The following is a 20,480-nucleotide window of genomic DNA, read 5'->3' as shown; positions in this document are numbered from 1 at the left end:
TAATAAAACATTAAAACAATAGTTAACTTGCGTTCATGCTGCCATAACGTTAAAACAGCACCTTTTAGAAACTGCTATGGTTATTCAGCCTCATACATAATATATAATAACTGTATTGTCCTGAGAACCCGACTCAATAACATTACACTGGATGAAATGTACTAGAGACCTGAAGAATAAATACTCAATATACAATAGATTTGCGTTACAAAAAGGATGAAATTTAAACGTTATGTCATGTCATACAGTGCATCATTGGTTCTTGTGTTAACATCAAATCTAATGTGACATACTTGAATTTAATATAGCACTGCAGGGATGAGGAATTTTGGTAGGCCAAAACCCAGAAATGAGTTGGCATTTTAACACTTCCGTTTCATCATCCTGAAGTCAATGTTTTTTTTAAAATGGGTTTTAGGTTGTCTGGAAAAAGGTCTGTGGTGAATACAGGTCAAAATACAGGTATGTTCAAGTTTTCTTCTACAACATTAAAAATAAAACCACAAATGGGGTAATTACTGGTGTATTTTTAAGATTTTACTTGTCTTGAAATGGGAAAGTGGCTAAATGAGACTACAGAAATTAAGATTAAACATAACACAGAACAGGTAAACTCATCTACTCATTATTCCGTTTTTACTGGCTCACTGTGTTTATAATCGCACTCTTGAAAACTATTTTAACTCAAACTTTCAGGGAAAATGTATTAATGAAGACTATTGTTTTTTTGTCGAAGGAATTAAGGTGATGTTAACTTCTGGGTTGGCCTACAAAAATTTCCCATTGCAGCACTATTAGATTTCAGATTTGCATTTCATTTTAGGCAGGATCTAACTAACCCTTTAAGAGTGATACTTTGTTACAAAACGGAAAGCACTTTAATTTAACTATAACAAAGGGTATTATTCACTTGTTGACTTGATTGAATCCGCACACGTTATTTAAATCTTTAAATTTAAATAAAAAATGATTTGACCCTAGCCTAATCAAAGCAATTCATCACCCATTGCTACACTTTGATTCACCTCTCTTAAACTGGCACAATGGCTGAGCTTGCGGTACAAATTAGTTATTTGCAATGACTTGGCTGACTGATTCAGGCAGCGTGTTTTATGAAGCACCCTCAAGGGCATCACTGCACATGCACTGAGCTGCAGGAGCTTTTCACTTGCACAAACAGCCATCGCTTCGGGTTCTGTTGCTCTTGGTCAGCGAAGCTGCCGGTGCTTTTGAGTCATTGATTAATTGTGGTCATTAGGCGGCGAGAGAATGGCCTCACCTGGAGTTAGAGGTGGAAATCAACGGGAGATTAAAATTAATCACTCTGAAAAGCGACAGCATCGCTGGTAGCCTGTAGAGAGCAGGATGCAGAGGAGGGAATGAGTGAATATCTCAGAGAACGTGTGTAGAATAATAGCTTTCATTTTTATTAAAAAAAAAAACATCACAAAAAGCACACAAAAATCAAATGAGGTTTTTACATGATGTGCAACCCAAACAAAGAGGAAGAGAAAAAAGTTTTGTAATATTAGTACACAGTATTTTAAAAGAAGAAAATAAACTACAGTTAATATCATTGGTTGTCTCTTATTAGTAAGGAGAGTTCACTATCTCTTAAAATGGCACTGTACAGAGAACCGGCCTAACCTCTACTTTTATGAAATACCAAAAGGGCCCAATCCAAACAGAAAACAGATCATTCGGTTCCAAGAAGCTGATTTGCACAGCTAGCAAGTAAAGGTTTGCTGATCAAGGATCAGATTTCTGTGTTTACACTGGCATTAGTCTCCACGTTTAAACAAGCTGAACTGATCCTGTAACAGCACCCCTATGCTTAGAGGCTTAATAAATAAAAGCCCAGGGAAATCACGAGTGTGTGTGTGCTTTCGGGTAATGACAACATATGTATAATAAATGTTAATAATACCTTATCCAGATGGTGGATGATTAGCCTGATCATCCTCATGTCTTCATCACATTTGCAGCCTACCCAAGCAGCAACATAGTACAGACGTAAAGACAAACGCAATCAATCGCACCCAACATTTACAGTAAATATATTTACACATTCAACAGGAACCCTGGCTAAAAGACAAGCAGATTGTGAAAAGGCTGCTTCTGTATACAACAGACAGACACAGACAAGCATATAGTTGTCAGCATACACAATACTCTCCCATGAGACCAAAACCAGCATTTCCGAGAAAAAGTTCATTATATCAATATATCGAGTAATATTTGTTGCACAGAGACTGGCAACAAATCATATAATTTTAAATTGTGCATTTACAACTCACCACAAATCAATATGTACTTCAACTGATGAGTTTTGTAATTGTTCATGTATTATTTACCTTACACTGGTGATGTGGACCCACTCATTGTGTGATACACCGGTTCATTACACCCAAAGTTAAAAAGGCACAGAGTGAACATTAGTGTGACCCTGCGGGATAAAATGTACAGTAAACCACACCATGAGAAGGACTGTAATGTTTCTTCATGACTGGTAAATATTATGGTAGATGCGGTGACTTAAGAGTGTTAAGAAATCATATTCATACTAAACCTAATCAATGCACTATTAATAAAAAAATAATCTATTATAAATCTATGGATGATCATCTGTTTAAATTTACATTATTCAATTGGTTTAAAGTGATGTAAAACAAATCCTTCAGTAAGATGTCCTTCATCTAATAAAACTACACACCAACACGTCAAACTGACAATTAGCTTTAAAGCGGGATGTGTTGACGGCCAAGCCAAATGCAGGTTTAGGATTAGTATCGCTTGTTAAAGTCTGCGCATTATGCAGCTCTTTAATCAGAGACATCTGTGATCAGCTTTTCTTGCCTGGCTGGAGCAGAGAAGTGGTGGTGGCAGCTAGTCTTTAAACTTACCAAAGTCTGATTGCTCAATGAACCGTATTTTACCACCCAGCTTAAGCATCTTTTGAAATAAACCCTTTAATCTTACTTTGACGACTAACACTATGCTGCAGTGTAGGGGGAGGTGGAGGTTTGTGGGTCACAAGCCAATCTGACCAATCAGAGGTTTGTACACTAATCCCTCTGACATGTACCAATTGGGGTTTAAAACTACCAAATGCTCCATAAAAAAAAAAAAGTCACAGTATTAGCTCATTTTAAGATAAATCAATTTCATATTGTTATACACAAATCGCATGTAAATAATCTTCAATCCAAACAAATGCTGTTATCTTTTTTTAAAACAATCTCATCCAGAAACCAAAGCCAACCCACATATTTCCCGTAGAGTAAATCTTTGCCAGTCTTTTGTAGCATAAAGAGGAAATAATTGTCATAGATAAATGGTTTAAGTTGCCTTAAAATGTTTCAAACTGATTAAAAAAAGAAAAAAGAATAACAAAACAGCTTCTAAAACAGCAAACTATGGGTTGTACCACATACATTTAATTTAGTTTGATTTCGGGTTAATTTTATCTCTGGAGAACACTTAATAGGCAAACAATTCAAGTGCCTTACATTAGACAGGTCCTTCTATTAAAAAAAAAAAAAAAAAAACCTTCATGCACTGCATTATTTACAAAACAGGAGCAGGCACACCAAATCACCTTTCCGCACCCCGTTGAATAAAGTTTTTTTGTGAATGTTTGTTAAAGTTCTGGAAGTCAAATTTGATTTCATCGGATTTCAGCTCACTTTGATCTCTCTGCAGAGGCCTTCATTTGCTCCTTCACAAATTCCGGTAGAACAATGAATAGAATAGTGACAGTCAAAATGTGCAGACTGATCCCAGTTCAGCTTTACACAATAGACCCATCCCTGTTCTGGGCAGGGATCATGACGGGGATGGCCCCCATGCGGCTGAGGTTGGGACCGGCCATTCTGCTGGGTGGGGGAATAGGGGCATGGCTAGGGGGCCTCTCATACTCTTCAGAGGGTATTTTGTCGTACTGAGGCTTGGTGTACTCATGCAGGTTGGAAGGAGACATGGAGCCCAAAGAGGAGCGTTGGCTGCCCACACTGGTGAAACTGCGTGCGGTAGAAACACGACTCTTTGGAGGGGGGACATCCTCTCTGTGGGAAGAAAAAAAAAAAAAAAAAAAAAGTGTTCAATCAAAACCTGTCAGGGAGATTTCTTAAAAAAACAAGGTTGAAAGAACTAATCTTATCTTAATAAAAACAAGTAATAATAATTGATAATAATAAAAGCCAAAGGGTCAAATTTATCTGACATCAAATCACCTGACACGAGTTCCCTCTGTGATATAATTTCCTGTTTTCATCTTTTTGTTTGTTTCTGCATGTCAGATCACATGACTTTGTTTGATTTTGCAGACAGAAGTGTTTTTAAACATGATTTATGTATATTAATCAAAATAAGTGATTATGCACAAAGTTTGGGAGTATTAGAGAAATAAATAAAACTATCTAAATAAAGATAAATCCTGGTGAAAAAGGTTGGAAGGAACATTGTGGACAAGTCAAGTCAAACAAAACAGCTCCTTCTGCGGTAGAATCAAACTTTGACAGAGGCAGGAATGGGGCACAATGAGGCTAGAATAGCAGCTGAGTCAAGAATTGTTTTGCTGCTTTGTCACTCAGGCCTCAGATTGGCTGAATAAAACTATGGAGGGATTTCCAACGTAGCCCATCAGGCCCTGCTCTTCCACCATCCTCCAAATTAACAAGTAATCAGCAGCAATAATCCATTACAGCACAGAACACAGCAAAAGATACAGACAGCGGGGTCTCCTCTAAGAGAAACTGGCTTATTTGGATAATCCTCTTTTGTCATGGCCTAAGTGAGGCAGCGCAAGTCTCCCAGACAGAGAGTCCAGCGGGGTCCAAGGGGGGCCTAATAAAGGGCCTGACCCACAGCCTGCCCCTTCACAGTGAGGAATGCCATTTCAATAGACCGGGGGAGCGAGAGAGGGACAGAGGGGTGAGGCATTGACAGAACAGGAATCGACTGAACAAACAAACGCACAGAACTGATTACACCAGCCTTTCGTTTGAAGAGAAAAGGGGTGAGAGGGGAAGGGTGATCGCACCGCTAGCCAGTTTCACTGGCCATCAGCTTTGTTTGGTCATCAGTAAATGCGGGGGAGGCCTGCGATTGAATAGAGGCTGAGTGAATCAAACAGACATAGGGACAGTGACACGTATCAAAAGGCAACTTGGTCAAGAGCTCCCTTTCTCTACCATTCTTGTTCCTTTCGTTATTAGATTGAAGAATGATGGCTCCAGACATATCAGTTTGGAAAAACAGGTGTTTTTTTAATTGAGTTTGTTTCTGGGGTCTTGTGGGAAAAGGTTCACATACACAAGACTAAACCTACGTCAGGAGGTAACAGACTGTTTAGAACATTATTGCCAAGAGTGTGTGTAGTACCTGATCTCATAGGCGATCTCCTTCTCGTACTTCTTCTTTTGGCGGGCACGGCAGCAGCAAAAGACGATGAGGGCGAGGAGAATGAGAAGCAGCAGAACACAGATTACTACACCTGCGATGACGCCAGCTGTGTTAGGGGCTGCAAAGGGAAAGATAGATTTTTATTTAGATGCACAGGTTTAGAGTATAGGACACAACCCATAAGCCCATTCACAACATTACAGTAATCAGATAAATAAGGGAAAGACAAGCACCACCTTAGATGCAGTTTGAAACTCAGCTATTTTGCTACTTGAATGTTTAAAGCAGATTTTTGAAGACCTACGCTGTGTGACATTGACCACCACCATACACTCTTCCGTTCCAACACGATTTTTAGCAAGGCATCGGTACGTTCCTGAAGCTGCCTCAGTGGCATTCCTCAGACTCATCGTGCCCCCGACTGGATCTGTGCGCAGCAGGAGACAGATTCTTCATTTTAACTGTGGCACCTGACAGTTATGACGGTTTTTCAAAACTCTACATAAAAAACATCTTTCAGGGTACACGAGTAAAGGGAACTTACCGAGGACTGCCAGGGGTGGCAGTAGTTTATTGCCTGTGGTTCTCTCCCAGATGTACTGCAGCGGCTGTGTGCCCTCCACAGAGCTACACCTCAACATCATGTCTTTCCCCACCTGAGTTTGACCCTCTGCATAACATCTGGGTTTAGAGGGACGCACTGAGGGAAAGGAAATAGGAAGGAAAGAAAGTTAGAAAAACTAAAACAAAACTACTAGGACCAGGGGTCTCATATATAAAGGTTACATTGCAAATTTTCCACATGACAATATGCAGACTTGACAGGCAGCAATATAAATTACTTCAAACACATGATGAATAATAAAATAATATTATGAATAATAATACAACAACTTATTATTAATTATATATTAACAATAATAAATGTTAAAATACTAATTTATTTTTATTTTTGCAAATTAAATTAATTGAAAAACCTTTTAATTAATGCATGAAACAATCAAAGACAAAAAATAATGTAATGGTAACAAGATCTCATGCTAAATAAGATTTATAAACATACAGAACTTGTACAAAGTGTGTACAGTCTTATGCACAGAATTACACAGTATGTATGAGCTATAAGTATAGCAGTTTTATGCACGAGACTGCATGTGTAGGCAATTATCTCAAAAAGGAAAATATCATTCCACTCTGACCAGCTAAAGGCTGAATTATCACCTTCTGCTTCATATATGGTGCATCACGAATGTAAAGGACAAGTCCCTGAGGCAATTCTCTCACACTCCACCCATATTCATTCTCACTGCATCATAACTAATCAAAGCATAGGAACTGGAAGCCATGATCAGGATAATGGATACAGCTGCTGCTATTACAGGTGCTGCCAATCAACTTAATTAAAATCAGAGCGCAGTGGGTGTCAACATTCTTTGAGATAAAAGAGCGAACAAAAACAGAAGAGGGTGGGAAAGAGGCTGCCTGGCTGGCAGACAGACAGACAGCATGCGTTTTCTAAAGAGATATGCATTAAAAACAGCAGGCTTAAAGGAAAAGGTGGGTGAAATCTATGCATTTAAGGGAGGGAGTGATAGAAAGAGATGTGGAAAGATAGTGAAAGATTGGATGGGGGAAGGGGTGGAGAACATAGGGAGCTCTGTGTAGAAACCAAAGCCTGCACAAACAGACCCCCTCCTCGCTTGGCAGGAGATGACATAAGAATTCAAAGGCAAACAAAACTCCAAATTAAAACCAGGAGGAGACAGATACAGAGCCCCATGTAAGGAGGGCAAAGAGACAACGAAAGAGAAAGTTAGAAGGCAAGACAGACAGAACAACGTCAATAGTTGCTCTTCGTGATTCCTCCCAACCTTGGGCAGGGCGCTGGCATTTGAGCATTGACATCATCGTTTGATAATAGAAGCTGTAAAAACAGATCTCTGGGGCTGCTGGGACAGAGGCTTAGAGACCTGAGGATTAACAGCAGGCAGGACTGAACAGCAATTTAATAGGATGAGGGGTCAGAGCACAGCAGCTTCCGCTGACGGAGAATTTAAATGTGTGGTGATGGACAGGTGGGCGGAAGAAATGGAGTAGTAGATTGATAGTCTAATGCAGTTGCTTAAACCAACAGACACACAGCTATCCTAATGACCTGTATCTGCTTCTTTGAGAAAGATAATTTATTATTAGACATTACTTTCAATAAGGTGAAATTGTTTTGTGAGATCAAGGCAAGCGTGTCAGTATTCTGAGGTGATCACACTCGGACTGGTCAAAAAGGCGAGAAGAAAAACAAGAACGAAAAAGTCAAACTGCCTGATGACACTCCAGACGCATAAAGGCATGAAAAGAAAAAGGTCAAGCATTTCTATTTTTTGCTGTCTGGGAAAGGATAGATTTGACATTTTCCACCTTGAACACTAGAAAGTTCCCTTTGGAATTTCCCAACTTCCCAACCAAGTGTTGATGGCATCAACAAAATGATTATTAATCTTGGAATGATCTGCACTGTTGTTTCAATATGTGAAATAAGTTATGAGTTGTTTAATTTAACATTTTAAAACATCCAATCCAAAACATCACATCAATGAGCAAATACAACACACACCAAACCCATAAAGAACTTTCTATTGTGATAAGCAACCACTTAATGATTTGTTTGCAATAGAAGTTCATAGAAATGCAAGAGAAACCCAGGACAGTGGTGATGTTAAATGAACATTATTATTTGTGTAATAAATAAGTGAGCAGCAGTGTTGTTATTGTTAACTAAAACTATTAAAAACAACTTTCATTAATTGAAATAAAGCTGAAATAATATAAAATATAAATATTACACGAAAAACAAACTTAAAAATTTGAAATGTTGCCTTGGCAACTAACTGAAATAAAATACTAAAAGTACTAAAAGTGATAAATATTTAATATATAAACTGATAAACTAAATATAAAGTTAAATGAAAATAAAAACAATGACAAAAGCACATAAAATTACTAAAATTAAAACGTAAACTTAAAACATAAAAATAAAAGCCAATTCAAAATAACAAATAATATATTAGTATATAAATAACACAGGGCAGATGTCTTCAAATCTTGTAAACTACATGCTCAACACCAAACAACAAATATTCATCATAAACCCATATAAAGTTGCCTTGTGGAGGCACTGCGTTTCTCTGTGTCTGCATCACTTGAGCAGAGCCGTGCCTCTCTGAGGTGGCATATAGCACATATACAGCCCCTTCAAGTGAATGCCCTTGGAATGCTATCTCTGACGGAGACGCGTTTAGTAAGGAACACACGCACGCAGCCAGACAGCATCTGCTCTGAATGCAGGTACAGAGTCCCCGTGGTCATCAGCGATAGGATGAGGGTGGACAATGAAGGGAACAGGCGAAGAAAGAACAGCTGCATTCATCAACTGCTGAGAGCACAACCAATCTGTGTCCTTCCATCTGTCTTACTATGATCCACCTCCAATCGCCAGGTCGGCTCTTGCCAAACAGTCCTTGACACTCATGTCAAACAACCGCTACCCTTTCGCTAATTTATGCCCTTTCACATCTTTTTAACACTTGTTTGTTAATACCAATACTGTTGAATAATTCTGGATAACAATCTTGATGCTATAGCAAAAAGAATTCCAACTGATCACTCCTTTATTTAAAACGGTAAATAAAAAAACAAAATATATGATACTGTTCAAAAGTTTGGTAAAATTTTTTTATATGTTTTGAGAGAAGTCTCTTGTGCTCACCAAGGCTACATTTATTTGATCAAAAATACAGTAAAAACAGTAATATTGTGAAACATTATTACAACATAAAATAACCTGTTTTGGACATTTAAAATTTTAAAACAGCTTATTTATTTTATGTGATGTCAAAGCTGCCATGTGTCACACGATACTTCATAAATAATTCTGATTTGGTCCTTAAGAAACATTTCTTATTATCAGTGTTGTATTGCTTAATATTTCTGAGAAATCCTAATATAGTATGTGTATGTATATACAGAAGCATTTATTTGAAATAGATCAATTGAATGCATCCTTGCTGAATACATTTTCTTTTTTAAATTATACCCAAAACTTTTGAAAAAAAATAATAAAACACCAGACAATTCACTAAAAGAATGGTCATTTTAAGGATTTCAGTATTCAGATTTCAGTATAAACTCTCCTTTTTCCTGTTTCTTTTTTATCTTACATCTACTGCCAGTCATGCATCTGTAATGCAAATACACATCTCGGTCATGTGGTTATTGAGTTTCGGGAAGTGACGCCACTTTCGTCATATTGTTTGGGGAGTTGCTTCTCATGGCCTTGTTTGGCAAGAATGTGTTTGCCTAGGGCGTTTCTGTCTCTCCACTAGTCAACACAAGGAACAGGTGATTTTTCACACACGAAGTAGCACTGATGTCACATTTGCTGTTGACAGCGATCAATGCAGACCCTGAAACAAGGCATGTCAGAAGGCCCGTGAAATCAAACTTTATTGTGCAGATCAATACTTTGTCACTCAGGACTTTGCCTTATGTTTTATAGCTCACCTTCCAGAAGAATGCCAAATAGAATAAATGAATAAATGGGATTAGAGATTGGTTATTTAGTCAAAAGTGTCATTTACAAGCTTATATTTTTTACTCACCCATGACGGTTAGTAGGAACTTCCTGCTGCCTATGCCAGGAACCTTCTTCACCTTGCACTGATATGTGCCCGTATCTGTGGCTTTCAGTCCCATGATGTTCATGGAGGCATCACCGTTTTTAGGATCAGGGGAGTTGAAGTGGACTCTCCCTTTAAGAGGATCATAATAGTGTTCAAAGGCCCTGTCACCAGAGTACACAATCACCTGTGGGAAGGAATTAGAAATGAAAAAAAGAGAATCATGTTTTAGTAAGTGAACCTCATATATTGGTAAAAATTTTGCTCAACATTTTAATTTAAACACATTGGGTGGGAAACAGTGTATATGTGTCAGTGAAAGGCCAAGCCAATGTTCAGATTCAGACTGCAACCAAATTTTTCTGCTTTTGAAAGTCAAACAAAGTGCTACTCCTTATCTCAAAAACATCCTTCAGCACAAGTGAAATATTTGCCCTTTCATTGCTACAACTTGATGATGCTACATGAACACCTTCTGTCATAAGTAGGGGTGTGACGAGATCTCGTGCCATGAGATCTCGCGAGATTAAAATGTGACAAGTTTTCTCATCGAGGTGAAAAATATCTCACGATATTGCCATGATGGAGAAGTTAGGATAGAATATGCCACCGCTATGTTTACATTACGCTTCCACTGTCGTTTTGCTTTTCATTGAAATAAAAAACAGTTAATTCAGTTGGATAACGGTCGCTTTAATTCCATCCAGCTCATCCAACACGAGCTGCAGAGTCACATGTATTGCAGCAGGAATCAGTTCACTGATCACATGATGAGGGTAAGTGACGAGATGACTGACAAGATCATGGCGGAGGAGTCATTGCACAACAAATGTCTTATCTTGTAGAATGCGCGCTAGGGATGCACCGATGCATCGGCTGAACATCGGTAACGGGCGATATTTGCCTCGTTAACTGCCATCGGCCATCGGGAAATAAAAATGACATTCGCCGATGTCACATGGGCGTCAGTTTGGTTTGAAATGTGCTGGGGACAGAGACGCATTCGGAAGTGCATTTTCAGAAGTGCTGGGTACAATGACGCATTCATTTTTTTTGTCTCTTTCGCGCAGGTTATGTTTTGAAAGACGATGTCCTGTAGCTCAGGCACAGCCCCACTTTTCAACAGGCCCACCCAAAACTTTCAACCCACAAAAAAAAAAAAAAAAAAAAAAAAAAAACAACTTACACTATATTCTAATTTTGTCAATAATTATTAAAAAAAAAAAAAAAAAAAAAAAATCGCCAATAAGCTCATAATTTGTGCTAAAATAGTGTAGTTTTAAAAACCATTTTAAAAAACTGGTTATATTTTGATGTTTCTGCGCAAGTTCAGCAGACAGTGAGGTTCGGGTTTGTTCCGATCAGAGATCGTGAGTGGAGAGCGCATTTCTGAATATTCCGCTCTGCTCGTTCATTCCACAGGGTCGCTCGCTCAACCCAGATGTCCTGTTGCCTGGTTCGAAAATATGTGGAATAAGGGCTGCTTCCGACTAAAAGTTTTTTTCTAGTCGACTAGTAGGCTAGTTGTTCATTTAAGTCATTCGTGGACAAATCGGCCCTTTATATTAATTTAATTACTTATATAGCCTACAGGATAATGAGCGTTTACGTAATATAGCCGCACTCAAGCGCACGACCGCACGCATAAAGCTTGCCTCAAAGAACCGGTAAAAGTAATGATTATGAATGCGTCTAAATACGCTGTGAATGTGAATGTGCATTATACGCTGAGTTTCGGTTCATTTATGAGACGAACTCCAGTTCACTCGCCGGCGCCTCCATGTCGTGATTCTGCTATATTTAATTCTTATTTATTAAATCCAGGCAATTGGTTCATGAAACATTGATTAAAATTAAGATATAATTAATTCAAAACGAAATTCAATTTAAAGAAAGGCAGCTGTTCTGTTTGAGGTCTCGGTGAAAGTTTTAAAGCAGTCTTTTAGTGCCGCTTTCAGAGCACTCATGTCCGTAACAGAGAACTGACACGTTGTTTTTTCCCTCATAAATGCAAACACGAAAAATAAAATGAATATTATAATGTTTTTTTGTTGGGTCAGACAATGATTACCAAATTTCTCTCTCATATTGCTCCTCATAACCACTGAAAAAGAACTTGTCATAAATAAGGTTATAACTAATGTCAACCAGAAAGTGACATTAAAGGTTGTTTTTGTTTCATAAATTGGTCTGATTGAATTTGTGCTCATTCTAGGATAGTGTGATCAAGAGCCGAAAGACTTGTATGTTTCCGTGGCACAAAAGAAGGAATAAATAACAAAAAGAAAAAACATCGGCATCGGCCATCGGCCAAGTTGTTATGTTAAACATCGGTATCGGTATCGGCCCAGAATTTCCCAATCGGTGCATCCCTAATGCGCGCTCAGCACCACCGCTCCCTATTCACAGAGTACATGCAATCACGAAAGCGAAAGTAAAATGGGAGCGCACATTCAAACGCGATTTCAATACTCCCCATTCTGAAAGCGGCTCCCTGATGCATGCAAATATCTCCTAATATAAAAGCTATCTTAGGCTGGGCAGTTGTAACCATCTCTTAGCTCTGTATCATGTTTGAAGAAAAATGTGGTCTCTATTAGCACTTTGAATATTAAGAGAGTACTTTGATTATGGTTGCACTTATTGTTTGCACTAGGGCTACACAATATATCGAAATTATTGAAATATTGCAAATGTATATATCGCGATATGCATATCGCAACAGCTTGCAATAACTGGGGTCATGCACAAAAGACAAAGAAAAAAAATCACTCACTGCTCTTGGCTGAATAACTTTTGTATAAGAATCAGTATAAGAATCAGTATAATTCATACAGTGAAAACTAAGCAGAGTTTTATTTTCACATTTGATTATTCATTTTCTGTTGTTAAATAATCCTAATGTAGGCCAACCTGAAACCCTGAACCCCATGGTTTACACTGATGTTAAAATAACACTTCTTATACTACAGTAAAACACTGCTGTTCACTGTCAGAAGTTGTAGGGATGTTATTGTCACAAAAAGAAACATGTATGTAGGTTATATCATTTTAAATATATTTTTAAGATAATTTAAGTTTATTTTACACACTTTAAGCATTATTGTAACGCATATCGAATATCGCATTATATAATGAGTTGTTGCACATCACATTTTTCTTCAATATCGTGCAGCCCTAGTTTGCACTTAAGAAAAAACGGTGTTATTCATTTTTATTTATACTGTTTTTATTTCTATGATCAATTTGTGGAAAGGAATTTAGTTAGGAGGTCAAAAGTTGTAGAAGCTCATAAATCATATACAGTAAAATCTGAAGAGACTCAAAATCATACAAGAGAGAAGCCAGTCAGTTGAGTCGCTAAACCTTTTACAGTCTATGAGTATTGTTGTCTTTTACGGCATATGATAATTATCTTCTAAAACTCCAAAAGTAGAACTGAAATGACATACATTACAAGATGATTAGTTAAAACATTGCAGACTATTTTCTAGTTATGCATTTCGTCATTAAGGATTTATTAAAAATGTGTAAAAATCTTGTCTCGTTCTTGTGAGCCAATCATCAAAATATGCTTCTGTCTTAAAAAGCTACATTAGAAAAGACAGCACCAGTCTGTTTCTGGCTAAAAGACACACATAGTACAAACACAGATGCACAGAGTCTTGTCCCTCGTGGAGGGAAAATATGGGATCCATTCAATAGTCCCCATCCCCACCACTTCATTTCCATGACGATGGAGAGGCGACGGCCTCCCGTAGCGTCTTGCGTCAAGCTCAGCAGTCCTGAGAATGCACCTCAGGGCAATGGAACAAGAGCTCGGAGACACTCAGAATCCTAATGAATGTATCAGTCAATATTCAGCACATGGGCGAGGAGGAGAGAAGGAAAAAAAAATTTGTGTGTGTGGGGGGGGGGTTAGAACCTCTTCCTCATTCTTCATTTCACATTCAAACATCTGCAGAATCTAGAGCATCTTGTCCAAATTATCACTTAGTAAGCAGGCCTAATACATGCCACATGGAGTCTGCCCACAGGACTTCAAGGAAACATCCAACAACGTCTGTAAAACACTCCATGTGTAATAACTAAAATGTAATAAAAAAGGGATAAGCAAAACTGCCTGGAGTAACATACTTAAATGCAATAAGCCAAACAATGTCTGCTCAAGGCAGAGACCAAAAGATACAAAATAGCAATCAGGGACAAGATTTTTCTCCTCATGACTTTAAGAAAAGTTAGTCTTTACTATGTGGGGGTCAGTGTGCAGTTTCACCGCTATTTATGAGTCAAGTCTTCAAGGACAGTGTGACTTGTTAACACAAAGTGTGCATATGTTCACTTGTGTATCTGTTTACACTTGAGTGTGTGTGTATGCCTTTAGGTATGTGCACTTCCTCTAGGGCCACATCAGGCTTGTTTGAAATGCAAAGCAGCACTGAGTCACCTGTGTTCGAGATCACTCTGCTTTATAACCCGGGCAGTTTCTGTAGGCCTGCCTGTCTACATTAGTGTCTACACTTCACTACACAACCACAGATTCTGCTCTGACCTGCAGTATATGCTACCTGGAACTAGTGCATGCACCAACTATCACAGCCCTTACATTTGGGAAACACAATTGGGAAACACGGATAGAGATAGATTGAGAATCAAACAGTACAATAAAATACCCCATTTAAGATCTTATTTGAATTACTCTATTTTTTTTTATTTAACTTCCTTAAATGCACATTCCTTGTATAAAGACAATTTGTTTGTCTTTGCGAACTGTACAATGAAGTGACTTGCTGTTCCCCTGGAACAGGACTTGCAGGACATAACTAACATCAGGATCATGGTTTCCACAAAAATATTAAGCAGCAAAACTGTTTTCAGAATTGATAAGAAATGTTTCTTGAGCATCAAATTTGTATACCACTATGATTTCGGAAGGATCATGTGACACTGAAGACTGGAGTAATGGAGGCTGAAAATTCTGCTTTTCCATCACATGAATAAATTATTTTAAAATGTATTACATTTATTAGTATTAAAATAGAAAAGTTATTTTAATTTGTGAAATATTATTACAATACGACTGTTTTTTCTGTATTTTTCATTAAAAAAAATGCAGCCTTGGTGAGCATATTTATAAATAAAATAAATAAAATAAAAAAAATCTTACTGACCCCAAACTTTTGAATGGTAGTGCGTGTCATTATTCAAACTACTCAAGTGACAATACATGCTGATTTAAAACCGTTCGAATTAACTAGAAACTTTCTCTGACTCACACATACAATATGAAAATAAAAAAAATTCCAAAACAATACAAAAACAGAAACTGGGGTAATTTAAAACAATCTCCTTTTATATGTAAAAATTCAATGATAAAATCAATGATTGTTTACTTCTATTTTCTAAACAATCCTTTTGTTTTGCATTTCCCATTGTCACTCTCAGGCTCAATCACAGCAGGACTATTGTGCAATTGCAGGTGCCGCGTAAGAGATTGTGGAACTACAGTGTATGTACCGTGAGTGTCACCCCCATTTCCCATCCATTCTTTACTATAATGCTAACGACCAATGCAGTTTTGTATGGATTTCGTCAACTCGTCAGCAGCGTCCCGCAAACAAGAGAATCATTCACACTTCACTGTGTCCCAAAGACCTTCACAATGAATGCAATCATTGGAAATTGGGTTCTGCATTCAAGGTTAATTCATTGTTTTAGTTCTGGCACAAAAAAAGAAAAAAAAGAAACTGTTGTTGTTTTGAAAGAAGATGTTTTCTCCTGTATTCATTTTCCTTGTGTGTTTGTGTAGTGTCAAGCCCTCTAATTTTATCTTGGATGAAAAGTGAGAGATGAAAAAGAAGAGAAATGTCTAAGATGGACCAAAACACTGGGCAATCAGTTGGTCTTTATCTGTAACATTTTATTTTTTATTTATTTATTCATTTATTTGACATGGACATTTGGCAATTAAACATAGTACAAAACAAGTTTGTAACTGATGCTATGCAAAAAGAGTTTATAGCTATTGCTAATTTTCAACTCCAGTCCATGGTTGGGCCTTTACACTACAACATTTTCTATTTCATCATCCTAAAAACGTTAGAGACCAAATAATTCCAAACAATTTTTGTGAAAATGTGCTGCCGACGCACATGATGCTTTTGAGCCACGTTTTTGTTTGTACCGCAAAACATTAGTAAACCATTGTAGGTCACATCTTTTTTTTTTTTAGAGCAGGTGGTCTTGAACGAGCCTGAATACAACAGAAGACAATCCGTAGATCACAGTGTGACATAACATGCTGCTTGGACTTCTGGGATCCAATCGTGTTGCGATCATGACGCAGTGTTTTCCAATGTCTTTTGAAAGTTCAACCAGTGGAAAGTGTAACTTGGGTGTAGTGGGTGAGTATATTGGGTAGGGATTAGGAATGGGTACCGATTCACAAGCTCCGACATTACCGGTTCCGATGTCGGTACTAGAGAAATTAAGAAAATACACATACCATTTATTATTGCTATAGACACGTTATCTTGCAAAATCTATTTAGCCAGCCATTTCTATATGCAATAATATAAACCACTTGTCTGTGATGCATTTTTACATTTACAATTCAGAAGAGAGAGATCTCACGTGGAGCTACAGCACACACAACACAAAAGCCTCTGCTTAATTAGTGACGATGGCCGAAAAAAACTAAACATTCAAACGTATGGTTACACTTCAGGCTTGTGAAATTAATAAAATTTTATTTTCGATTTCAGCTTACAAGGATTATAAAAAGAAGATATTTGAGGTACAACTATTAAAAACTAGCCACGTTCCGTCTAGCGCAGCTTCCTTCCCTTCACAGGCGCTGTCATTTCTATATACTGTAAAGCAATGTTAATTATGTTTTTTATTTGTTTTTCTTTTTTTAATAAAAAAAAAAAACAAAAGAACCAATAAGAATACAGTTAAAGTACCGGACCGATAAGCAATATCAGTAAGAGTAGTAATACTGTTAAAGTCTTAATGATACTCATCGATACATAGTAGGGATGATGTGCAGAACCATATCGGACACGGCTTTACAGCTGGAGCATGCTTGGATTGGTTCGATCACTCAGATTGACAGGTCTTTATTTACCATGCGCCATAGAATAAGAGCGCACAGCTAAAACAGCTCTGGAAGATCATCACTCATCAACCAGGATATTATTTGTTTATTCTATGTACTTTGATTGTCGTTTACACAAGTAGATCTTCTGTTTAGTAAAATCATTTGTTTGGAGGGTTTTGGGACCCTTGGTTAATTATGTTTCGAAATAAATGCGCAACTATGGTGCGCTCACTAACAATACTAACATATACAGGCCATATTTGCCATTCCAAGCACAATATAGCTATATAAATGATCTGGAAAAGTGTGAATATGTGGATACTTTAAATAATAGCTTCCAAAGTAAGAGTAAAGCATTGCAAAGCACTGGACAAAGTGGGGCACAATAACTGTTAGAACTTTCTCCAAAAATACAAAAAACATGGACCTAGCCCGCGTTCAACCTTCAACTTCTTATAAACCATTAAAAACGATGAAGTGGGTCAAAGACAAATCTCAAGTCCTGGGGCAAAGCCTGGCAGAACAGAGGGGGAAGAGTGCAGGTCTATTCCCATGAGGACGACCCAGCAAACAGCAAACTGAGCAATTGAGGGGAACAGAAGTGTGAGGGGAAAGGGAGAACGATAAAAATAGAATGAAATATTAGGTGTAAAATGACAGAAGAAATGAAGGAGCTTTGAGAAGAAAAAAGATGGAGTAGAGAGAGAGGAAGATAGGAAGAGAGGTGCAAGAATACCAAAGGGAGATCGACCATCGAGGGCTCCTGACCCAATTCTGTCCCCAGCTAAATGCATAATCTCTGGAGAGAAAGAGTATGAGGTAATCTCTGTATGAAGTGGCTGCAGCAGACAAGCAGTATATATGGCTGCTTACTCTACCTGCAAGCCCAATGTTAAGGCATAATCAGCCTTTTGTAAAGAAGTGAGGGATGGTTTAATTATGGTCTATATTACAGAGATAGCTTTTGTGTGGATCAAGAAAAAAAGCAGTGCCTCTGCAGACTACAATTCACAGTGAAGTGAACCTATAATCACTTAGATACAAACACAAAAAACATCAATACATAACATCAACAAAGAGCTGCCAAAACCAATAAAACTCTAAAGCACATTCATCAGACCCTTTATGTGGAGCCACACATATCCATCCAGGGAACAACTTTACAGAGCACTAAAACAACAGGACGTGTGCAGCCAATGTGGTGTGCAGTCAATGTGGTCCACACCAATGTGGTGTGCAGTCAATGTGGTCCACACCAATGTGATGTGCAGCATTTCCCTTACTGACAGATGTGATACTCACAAACCAGCACCTGCTTGATGCAGATCAAAAGATCAAATTTAGAATGAAAGGTCAACCTTTAAGGACGATACTACCCAAATATTTCCATATCTAATAGCAAATTGTGATGTATAAGAAAAAGCTCCATGTTTGCAATGCTTGTTTATAAGGCTGCACAATTTGCCCAAAAATGTTGTGAATATATATTAATATGATTAGAAAATCTAATAATTATTTGTATGATGCTGATGATAGTTTGTAGCTGGTCCTTGGGTGGGACACTAAAAACATTAGATCATGAGCTGCTCATGTTAATGAACACATAACTTAGAAGGAATGTTACTGTTTTGCTTTATACAACAGAGGCAGTCAAACTAGTTTTGTGAGCTTGTTTTTTCTGAAAACAAGAACTTGTGACAGGAAAAGCGGCAGTAGGGAACAAGGGACAAAGTCAAACCTAAACCTCCCAGAGGCTTTTGAATAATGAGACATCAAATATGCTTTCCTCTAGAGAGACATTCTCTCTCACATACTTTAATGTGATTGTTATGAGATACTCACCACTTTCTCTTCTTTCTGGTTGTCAGAGGGCTGCAGGCTCCACTCAATGTCCAGAGGCCCAGAATCCTCAGTAGCAAGAGTAAACTGACAGTCCAGCTTCACAGTCTCTCCGCTGGCTTTCTCAATGGATGTAGGACCAGTGGATGTGATCTGTAGTCCACAGGCTGAGCCTGAGAAGAACAAAAAAGATGATGCTTTTTAACAACAATGAAGATGCAGCTTTTTTCTAAAACCAATCATTTGCATCACCCTTGCATCTATAAATATGAGGAAGGATGTTTTTTTTCACATCATTGCATGGTTTTGACATCAGTGTAGGGATTATCACTCAAAGCCCGTGCAATGCAGTATCCTTTAAACAATGAGTGCGTTTAATAAACTGACAATGCACGTGATCGTTTTCCTTTATCGGAGTAAGGTCATAAACGGCTTAAGCATAAACCGATCGTCATAGCTACATTGATCGTCATAGCTACGTCATACCGATCGTCATAGCTACGTGCCTCTAACACATCACCTACTTTCTGTCAGCTTATTGAAGTGCACATGAATGATATGTGACAGGAACGCATCATTACTGTGAATTTAAGCGCATCCAAACAAAGAGAGCATTTTGCAGTACAGAGGAAATATATTGCAAACTTGATCACACTCTTTTATTGAAATCTCATGCAGCAGCAGAAGTGGTACAGTCAAAATTCTGCATCTGTAACTGCACGAGAGGATAATATATGAGCTGTAAATTTCCCGCTGACATGTTGCTATACTCTTCTTGGGGTTGTAATGCTTTGACATAAATTAAACACTCGATACGCAATGATACGCAAATGATTACGTTTTGACATCACTAGCAGGAAATAAACTGATTTATTAATAAAGTCTTGCAAACACGGTTTACTTGCGTTGTCGGGTTATTGGTTTGCATGTAAACCCAGACAACAGGTTATTTCAATAAGCTGATTTTTGTGAGTTATCAGCGTACTGGTGTGCATGTAAATGTGCTCAATGACTGATTTCTGTGGTATGAGAAGATATGTATGTTGCATGACCTCATTAGGGCTCAAGATGAATACATCAGAGATCATCTATTCTTGGAATGAACATCATTTAGTAAATGACAACTAACAGAGCAGATAACAGTGGGGTTCTGTACAGGCGTGGGCTCAAGAGTCAGACAAACCACAAAAATAAAGCATCTGCCTGTAGGAATGCCTTTTTCTTTTCTTTTTTTAAACAAATCCAGACTGGCCAACAGTTTTTACAGTTTTTAAGCTCCTCTTAAAAACTTGATGCTGCATAGTAAACGCCATTTCTTTGTTAGTCAAGAATGACCAGAAATGAAGTGACATAAATTTACATAAACTATACATTCAGTTGTCACCTTCAGCTAAGGATGTGGTGTTGCTGTATTACCATTACATGGGTAAACAGCTAAAATGTGTGTTCAAAATTATACTAAT

At 37.8% G+C, this 20,480-nt stretch overlaps 1 protein-coding gene across 1 annotated transcript in view; it reads right to left on the bottom strand.

The window, feature by feature from the left end:
- Positions 1–1,406: 1,406 nt before the first annotated feature.
- cxadr (CXADR Ig-like cell adhesion molecule) overlaps positions 1,407–20,480 on the bottom strand; it is a 53,699-nt gene continuing 34,625 nt past the window's right edge. The window contains exons 2-7 of the mRNA XM_084104011.1: positions 19,021–19,190; positions 10,059–10,263; positions 5,948–6,103; positions 5,708–5,830; positions 5,383–5,521; positions 1,407–4,064 (exon numbers count right to left, since the gene is read on the bottom strand). Coding sequence (XP_083960137.1) covers positions 3,791–4,064; positions 5,383–5,521; positions 5,708–5,830; positions 5,948–6,103; positions 10,059–10,263; positions 19,021–19,190 — 1,067 coding nt within the window. The 3' untranslated portion in view covers positions 1,407–3,790. The remainder of the gene's footprint in view (positions 4,065–5,382; positions 5,522–5,707; positions 5,831–5,947; positions 6,104–10,058; positions 10,264–19,020; positions 19,191–20,480) is intronic.

This window comes from Abramis brama, assembly GCF_963993115.1.
Source record: "Abramis brama genome assembly, chromosome: 25".
Lineage (NCBI taxonomy): Eukaryota > Metazoa > Chordata > Actinopteri > Cypriniformes > Leuciscidae > Abramis > Abramis brama.
Note: the sequence above shows the minus strand (reverse complement) of the source record. Positions and strands in the feature narration are given on the sequence as shown.